Source organism: Mus caroli, chromosome 12, assembly GCF_900094665.2.
Source record: "Mus caroli chromosome 12, CAROLI_EIJ_v1.1, whole genome shotgun sequence".
In the NCBI taxonomy this organism is placed as follows: Eukaryota; Metazoa; Chordata; class Mammalia; order Rodentia; family Muridae; genus Mus; species Mus caroli.
This window is the reverse complement of record NC_034581.1, coordinates 45,911,109-45,920,526: the sequence shown is the minus strand read 5'-3', so window position 1 is coordinate 45,920,526 and position 9,418 is coordinate 45,911,109. Positions and strand designations below refer to the sequence as shown.

General features: G+C 38.7%; 1 protein-coding gene across 1 annotated transcript in view; it reads left to right on the top strand.

The window, feature by feature from the left end:
• The window catches only part of Prkd1 (protein kinase D1), a 284,174-nt gene that overhangs the window by 226,123 nt on the left and 48,633 nt on the right, over positions 1–9,418 (top strand). Inside the window, exons 6-9 of the mRNA XM_029484814.1 lie at positions 4,239–4,449; positions 4,602–4,679; positions 6,242–6,446; positions 7,831–7,954. Of these exons, the coding sequence (XP_029340674.1) occupies positions 4,239–4,449; positions 4,602–4,679; positions 6,242–6,446; positions 7,831–7,954 (618 nt within the window). The remainder of the gene's footprint in view (positions 1–4,238; positions 4,450–4,601; positions 4,680–6,241; positions 6,447–7,830; positions 7,955–9,418) is intronic.

Sequence of the window (9,418 nt, the reverse complement as noted above, 5' to 3'; positions counted from 1 at the left end):
TTGACCTTAGTACAAGGAGATAGGAATGGATCAATCGCATTCTTCTACATGATAACCACCAGTTGTGCCAGCACCATTTGTTGAAAATGCTGTCTTTCTTCCACTGGATGGTTTTAGCTGCCTTGTCAAAGACCAAGTGACCATAGGTATCTGGGTTCATCTCTGGGTCTTCAATTCTATGAAATATAAATGAAGAAAATAATAAAAAATTGTTTAAAAAAACAAATAAACAACAAAAAAAGAATATACCTTCTTCTTGGCAGCTCAAGAGACATTCTCCCAAATTGAGCACATCCTTAGACAAAAACAACTCTTTTTTTTAAATTTGGTATTTTCCTCATTTACATTTCCAATGCTATCCCAAAAGTCCCCCATACCCTCTCCCCCACCCCCCTACCCACCCACTCTCACTTTTTGGCCCTGGCGTTCCCCTGTACTGGAGCATATAAAGTTTGCAAGACCAATGGGCCTCTCTTCCCAATGATGGCTGACTAGGCCATCTTCTGATACATATGCATCTAGAGACAGGAGCTCAGGCTGTACTGGTTAATTCATATTGCTGTTCCTTCTATAGGGTTACAGACCCCTTCAGCTCCTTGGGTACTTTCTCTAGCTCCTCCATTGGGGGCCCTGTGTTCCATCCAATAGATGACTATGAGCATTCACTTCTATATTTGCCAGGCACTGGCATAGCCTCACAAGAGACAGCTATATCAGGGTCCTGTCAGCAAAATCTTGCTGACATATGCAATAGTGTCTGAGTTTGGTGACTGACTATGGTATGGATCCCGGGGTGGGGCAGTCTCTGGATGGTCCTTCCTTCTGTCTCAGCTCCAAACTTTGTCTCTGTAACTCCTTCCATGGATATTTTGTTCCCCATTCTAAAGAGGAACAAAGTATCCACACTTTGGTCTTCCTGAAGAAGCTATATTCTTTAGTGTTTATGTAGATGGCTGTTAGGCACATTTGACTTTGAATAGAACTCCATTGTTTCTGTGTTTAGTTTTAGTTTGGATGACCTATCTATTGGTGAAAGTTGGGTATTAAAGGTATCTACTATCACCATGTTGGTATCAATATGTAATTTTTAGCTGTAGTAATTTTTCTTTTATGAACTTGGGTGATCTTTTGTTTGGTACATACATGCTTGGAAATGCAATGCCCTCTTGGTATGCTTCCTTTTTAATGACTATCTATTGTCAGTTCCCACATCTTCTGATTAGTTTTTTATTGAAGTTTTTTGCTCAGGTATTAAAATAACTCAGCCTGCTTACTTCTTTGGTACATTTGTTGCTTCTATCTTTTTACTCTGAAGTGCTTACCGTCCTTCATGGTAAGGTATGTTTCTTTGCTGCACCAGAAAGATTAATCTTGTTTTATAAGTCAATCTGTCAGTCTATTTCTTTTTATTGGAGGAATCAAGGTCATTTGTATTGAGAGTACTTATGAGAAGTGCTTACTGATTTCTGTTATTTTGTTATTGTTTTATGGAAGACCCTTGTCCTCTCTTAACTAACTGTTCTGTCTTTATGATGTAGTTAGCCTTACATTCAGACCGAAGTTTTACTTCTAGTGCTTTCTGTACTTTCCATAGATTGATGGACAGAAATTGCTTCAGATTCTTTTGTCATGAGATATTTTCCTTGCTCTGTCAATTGTGATTGATAGCTTTACTCTTTCTAGAATCCTAGGCTGTCATCTATGGTCTCTTAGAGGTTGTAGTATGTTTGTCCAGGATCCTTCTGGGTTTCATTATGTCTACTGAAAATCCAGGCGTTCTAATGACCATGTATTTATTTGGGTCTTGATTTTTTCCCTTGCAGCTTTTAATATGCATGGTTTGTTCTGTACATTTTAGTGTTATTCTTGTCCTGTGTATTTGTTCATCAGAGTGCCTGTTGTACCTTGATGGGAGTCTCTTTCTTTAAATTGGAGAAATTTCTTCTATGGTTTTCTTAAAAGTTTCTTCTGTATCCCTATATGTCATAGATCTGGTCTTTTCGTAGTGTCCCACATTTTTCTGGATGTTATATCCCTGTAGTCTCTTACTTTTTTTTTATGTTTAATTTTTTTTTTGACTGAGCATTTCTTCTACCTTGTCCTCAAGATCTACAATTCTTTCTTCCATGTCTTAGACTCGGTGCATGAGACTTATCTCGGAGGTCTATTTTGATATCCTGTGTTTCATTTCCATTTTTATTTCAACTTGTGTTTTCTACTTTCATCCTTTGAATTATTTTGCATTATTTTATTTCAACTATTTGTGTTGTCACAGTGTTTATTGTTTATTCATATCCGCTTTAGGGTCCTTGAACATGTTCCTAATTACCATTTTGAAGTCCTTGTCTTGTGTTTCAGCCAAATTGCTTTCTGCAGACCTCACTTAACTGGGTTGCTGGCTTCTAGAAGGAGCACTTTTTCTGGGTTGTTTACGTGTTTGTGTTTTTTACTAGTGTCTAAGGGTCTGGAGATAGGATATTTGAATTTTTTTGTGTGTAAATATTTTGTCTTTGTTGGATGGGCCCTCTGTTCTTTGTTGCTTTTGTCCACAATAGGTCCTAACTAAGTGTGGTGCCTGTCAGGTTTCTAAGTCACAACCGTGTGCGGTAGTTGTGTGGTTTCTAGCTGAGGGCCACTCTGCATGAGCATACTCACAGACTAGTAGAGATGGGGCCAGACAGAAAGACTGAATGGTGCCACCAGGAAGAGCTAATGGGATTCAGGGTCTGCATCAAGAGACTGAGACTCTAGGTGATGTGGGTGCTCTGGGGGCTTAAGCATATAAGCTCCAGCAAGACTAAGAGGGCGTCTGATAAGATTAGAATTAAAGAAAGAACGGAGAATGGAAGTCCCACCTGAGTCCCAGCCGAGTGTGGTCACACTGTGTTCTTGATAGAGATCCTATGGGTCAATGGAGTCACTGGGTCAGAGATGGCCTCGAAGACCTTTCTATGCCACCAGGATGTATTCATTTTTCTATCATTGAATTCTAATTAGGGATGTAGCCATGGGCATAACATTCCAAGCAGAACCCTTATGGCACATTTCACTTTGCTGCAGCTGGTGTGTCTCAAATTCATCTCCCTACTGAGTAATAAGTGGTTCTGGATTTTGGTTAACCAGAGACTAAAATGGATGGAGATTTTATGAAAGTGGGATTTAATTTTTAACTTGTCAATAGTTGTTCCAATTTTCAAATTGGCATGACAAGATAAAAAGACAGGATTCTTACAGCAAATAAATACAATATTTTGGCTCCCGTCTTTGTTAGAATTTAATGTAAAAAATTATTTAAAGTGTGTGAGCTTTGGTATGTGAACTTCTCATAACGAAGGCTGTCTTTTAAGGCAGCTAACACTTATTCATGTAGAGTAGGAGTTTAGCTAATTAACTATACAATTACAATGGCTACTAACACGTACTTCTGTTCATCTCCTATTCCAAATAAATGTATTCTAATATTCCCAAGTATATAATCATGAAATTGTTCAAAGGTATTGAAGTAATATTTAATTTCAGTTAATGCAGTTTTAAAATCTATATACTAGATTTATTAAATAGTTCCCGAATGATAGACAGTAAGCACAGCAGTATTATTATTACCACATATACTAGTCTTTATGGTTCTCATGAAGCCCATTAGTTGCTATGTTTCTTAATTCTAAGAAGGGTTACCTCACTTAAGCTCTTTCTCTTTTGATATAATTGAGAAATTATTTAAAATCACATTAATTTTTCCCTCAAGGAAACCCAAAGAAACTGGAGGTGACTTTCAGAACGAGTACTGTCTAGAGATAGAATTTCCATCTCTACCACTGTGAGCCAATGGCACCTCTCTCCATGGGAATATGGTGATCTAGAAAATTCCTGTAAGAAGACAGAAGTGGGCTTAAGGATCATTATTTATTTTCTTTCAGTTTTGTATTTCTATGTTAAAAGTAACTGTAATTAATACTTTAAAGAGAAAAAGAAAAGAAGAGAAATGGTTTAAAAGTCCGAGAAATCAGGTTCATATATTTGGGTCTCCAGTCTCTTGGTTCAGATTATAGACAGAGTAACTCAAATATGAGAGAAGTGGGAGTAAGCTACATTAATCAATGGAAATCTCCTTTCAGATTGCCTCCTGTTGGCGATCAAATCACTGAATTCAGCAGCAAAACAAAATGAAACTTAAAAATAGAGTTAAATCGCAATCAAGTGTATGACACGTCATCACCCTTTATGGTTTCTCACAACAGCAAAAGTCTCCATCTGAGTCATTTATCGGCCGTGAGAAGAGGTCAAATTCGCAGTCATACATCGGACGGCCGATTCAGCTCGACAAGCTCCTAATGTCTAAGGTGAAGGTGCCACACACCTTTGTCATCCACTCCTACACACGGCCCACGGTCTGCCAGTTCTGTAAGAAGCTCCTCAAGGGCCTCTTCCGGCAGGGCCTGCAGTGCAAAGGTGAGGGCCACTCGGGCACCAGGCACTGGCCGCCTGCCACGCGAAGCCACGAATGAACGGAAGTTGCTATAATTTTATGTTGCTACATTTTCTCTGTCTGATGATTTTTTTTTTTTTGTCTGTTTGTTTCATCTTAAAATCATCATGATTAGATTGCAGATTCAACTGTCACAAACGCTGCGCACCCAAAGTACCAAACAACTGCTTGGGTGAAGTGACCATCAATGGAGGTAGGGAAGAAGTCATCGCCGTCTGTTATGTTGCATGCCGGTCACAGAAGGTGGTAATTATGATTTATCAGGGCTTTGCTCTTTTATTTTTCAGTTGAGAAATTTGTAACTCAGCTCCAAATAAGCAGTGGCTCACTCCAGATCACTGGGTTTTTGATATAATAATAATAATAAGTAATAAATCTTCACACAGTACACAGCTCATATTGAAAACTTGCACTGCCTACCCTCCTTATTACACTCCTTAAGCCTAGTTTGTTCAGAAATTCCCTCTTGGAATACTTACAAACTAGTGTTCCCATGCAGTTTCTCAGCCCTGCTTCCTTGAAGCACTGAGGCATAAGTTAACTTCTGTCCCTACCTGGTGATAAAGGGCAAGATAACAGACTGGTCTAGAGGCAAACAACTACAGATGTCTAGCCTCTGTAGGCTACTTCGTATACATGGGTGTGGACCTGAGTCTAAAACACAAAGATCTTAATCTGGCCAACCAGCAGAAAGTGTTTCTTCTTGTATTTGGAATGTTTTCTTGAGAATAATTCAACAACATGAATTTGCATTGGTACACACACACCCCTCCCTAGGTAGTGTCCTACACGCTGTCACCTTTCATCTGTGACTTAGGACCTAGGCTATCTTTCTCCATAGAGTGTGAATTGTGTAGCTTCAGTCTTCATACCAAGAGAATTCTAGATCCTCTGGTTATAGAAACTCAAGGAGATAAACAGACATTTGTATTATGAAAAGCTAAACAATACAGTGTTGTGTGTATTTTCAAAGAAATAGGCATAGAAGGGGCAAAAGCAGGAAGGGGAACTTTCCAGAAAAATGTTCTTCTGCATACAGATTTCTAGCATAGAGGTCCAAAGTTAAGTGAGAAAATTGAAAGCTTGGCGATTTTCCCACTTTCTGAAGCTTGTGATATTGACTCTTTTTCAATCCCAGGGAATGTCAATTGGACCTGATAACTAGAACCCAGGGGACATGGAGAAGTTTGTGATATTGATAACTTGAAGATTGCATTTTCCCATGTAGTCAGTGCAATGTGGTAAAAATGGGAACTTCCCAGACTTAGAGGCTCACAGTCTCTGATTGATCTATTTTTCTTATTTTAAAATAAGCAAAATAAAAACTAGAGCTCATGAGGGCAGTTTAATATATTGAGATCTATGATTTAAAAGTTAACTGCAATAGTAATTACAGGTGACCCCCTTTTCTCATGATGCCCACACCCATTTACATGTCTTTTTTTCTGTAGGAGGCCTGTCCCATGAAATATTTTAGTTTTCAATTCACTTGTCTGGTCAGGGCCTCCCAGAACTGTTTTCCTGGGATTCATTTTAGAGTGTCTTCATTTTTAGTGTGTATTTGCCTTGGAGAATGGAAAATGAGCATCCATCTGTGAAATTGTGTGTTTACTGTTTCATAGTTTCACATACTATGATTCAGTTGGTATGTGGGGGCAAGGAGTGACTTATAATTGATTTGTTAGGATTGCTTTTCCCCTAAAGCACTGGCTCTAAGAGTCCGGGCTTATCTTCTTGGGTCCAACAATTTTCCAGAATTACTTAGCCCTGGTGCAGAATCTGATGTTGTCATGGAAGAAGGGAGCGATGACAATGACAGTGAGCGGAACAGTGGGCTCATGGATGACATGGATGAGGCCATGGTCCAAGATACTGAGATGGCTTTGGCAGAGGGCCAGAGTGATGGTGCAGAGATGCAAGATCCAGATGCAGACCAGGAGGACTCCAACAGAACCATCAGGTCAGAAACCCCTCTAGGACTCAAGCTCTTATGTGTTTCAGTCCGTAAAAGAAACATGGAAAGCTATGGCCTGTATAGGAAATCTTACAGAATGAGGAGCTTGGTTGCCCTGGGAGAAGAGCTTGTTTCAGACCTGGCATTATTTATTTATCTGTTGACCCATTTCCTTTGTGCATGAAGGATACACATATTTGCTGTGGTCACTATTAATAGTTAATGTTAACTCAGAGTTCATTGTGTGGAAACGTAATATTCAAGGGTCAGCCTCAGCAGAAATCATTTACTTTAAAACTGATCCCTATTATACATATCACAGTCTGTGTGCACCTCATTGTTCTTAATTTTATTTCAGAAATATGTGTAATTTTCTACCTATTATCTACATTTATTATTTTAGCCCTGGGTGATCTTCACTTTTCATATTAGTAGTCAGTCCAGCATGACCACCAGGTCAAATGGAACTGCTTCCTGCTATGTAATTGGATCTTATTGCAGCCATGCCTGTTCACGCCATCTGTGTCTGCTTCCATTGTACAATGGTTAAATGGTGAATTCTACAAAACCCAGGATCCTCTCGACCTGAACCCTTACAGAAAAAGTTTCCCACTCTAACTAATTGACATTATAAACCATACTAACAGTTTTCTGTCCATTTACAAATTGCCAAATTCATTAACACTTTAAGATTAATCTTGACCATGCAAAGATATTTTGCATGTCTTCCATTTACTGGAATAATAAACATTCTTTTAGTAGGGAAGATTACTAGTTATATGACTTTGAAAGCATACAGTTCTTTTGTACCTGAGGATCTGTGGGAAGCAGAGGGAAGGATGAAGTGGGGGTTGGGGGAAGGATCTAAAAAGAGTCACTGACAAGAGATAAAAGTGAAGGATGAAAGTAATTCCATGAATACAAGATCTGTAAAAGACTAGGAATAAACTCATCTGGGAAGTTCTAGTTTGTTTTGTTTTATTATTTGTTAAAGAAATCACTCAGACACAGTTTGTATAGAAATCATAATTATTAGTATGCCTATTGCATATAACAAACTTTCCTCTGATTTTGAATATTGTGGCTTCTAAACACTGACAGTGAACCCTGCTGTTTTCCTAAAACTTTGAATGCCATCAAGATCAATGAGAAAAATCTCCCTGTATCTGACTCTGCCTAGGGAGTTTTAGAGTGAACATCTGAAGTACCCGTCACTCCCCCAAGAAACTCACTTTCTGAGCCATCAACCTCTGACAGTACATTTCACTGAAAATGAGACATGCATTTCTTTTTGACTTGTGCTTTGAAATAGTTTAAATGAGCTTTTATCCGTGGGAAGAAGATCTGAATGTGAAAATATTTCCCTGCTAACATATTTTGACTTTTCCAGCCCTTCTACGAGCAACAACATCCCGCTCATGAGGGTAGTGCAGTCTGTGAAGCACACGAAGCGGAGGAGCAGCACTGTAATGAAGGAAGGGTGGATGGTGCACTACACCAGCAAGGACACACTGGTAAGGAGACAGAACTGCTCCCTGTGAAGCAGATGCCCCGGGGGACTGTGGGATATGAGAGTTCTTAGGAGTAGACCTCCCAGCAGAGGCAGAGGGTCTGCAGAGCACATGCTATCTGGATGTTTGGTGTAGCTGAATAGGTATTGGGGTTAGAATAAACTGTACAAAGCAATTCCAGTACAGAAAAAAAAAAAAAAGAAAGAAAAAACTACAGACAACTGGAATGTCTACATCATTTCAAGGACAGCTGTGAAAAGATGCATGGTTTTAGTGTGTCCCTCTGTAGTCTACAGGTTCAAAAGAAGCTATACCTTTTGAGAAGCAAGAGAGAATACTGATGACTGTTTAGCCACCCTGGTGTGTGACAACTTTGAAATGTGTTTCTTTTCTTACTAGTAGAACCCAAATAGCTGAATAATAAAGTTATGTATCTAGCTAGAAGAGCACACCCTTGAGGCATGGTTCAGAGTTTAATTGACATTCGTTGAGAGCTTCTCAGTGTCCTTTTTCTATCTCTGCCCTCCAGTAATATTTCCACCGTGTCTTTAGATAAAGAGACATGTATACCTTTAATTGATCATTTATTATTTACACCTTCTTATGGGAGAGAAAATTTAGTTCAGGACTCAAGTGAACCCTATGACTTTCTTTTTGGACCAGTTGGAAAATATTTAAGGTATGTTTGTTTGGTCTAAGAGTGGCTGTGAGAGACACCAAAAATAAAGTTGAGTCTTTGCTCCTGAAAAGATGCTAATGCACACATCCCCGCAAAGGTGATGTACCAAGAGAGATCAGAAAACCCAGTTACTAAGTCACAGTGACGAGCTGAGGAGCCAGCTGGATATAAGTGTCTAAACTTGCAACCGTTAAGGCAAACCTTCCATCTAATGAGACTTATTTAGTGATGTAGCATTCAACGTTCTATGGAGAGTAGAAGTGAAGATGCTTAGCTGAGTCCTCAGGGCCGGTCTAAAAGATTAACACAGACAAACCTTCTAGCTGCTACTAAGCCCTGGGTTGTTTTGTAGACTTCAAAATCTCCTTTAGCTTTTTAAGCAAATAAATGTTGAAAATGGGCATATTTTGGTCTTCATTGTGTGCATATGAATGTCAATCCAGGAACTTCCCAGGATGCTAACCCAGTATCTCTGTTATAATTCACAGTTTTAGAAGTAGGTACAGAAACATGTCACATTATGCTCATTAAATAGCTTCTTGAGTTAAATTGTGAGTTGTTTTGGACTAATGCCTTTAAATTTAAACGTTTCATCATCAAATCCATGTTCCCTCAGAGAAATTGCACTTGTTTTTTATTTTTTTATTATTTTATTTATTTTATTTATTTATTTATTTATTTATTTATTTATTTATTTTTTAATATTTTTATTACATATTTTCCTCAATTACATTTCCAATACTATCCCAAAAGTCCCCCATAGCGCCCCCCACTTCCCTACCCACCCA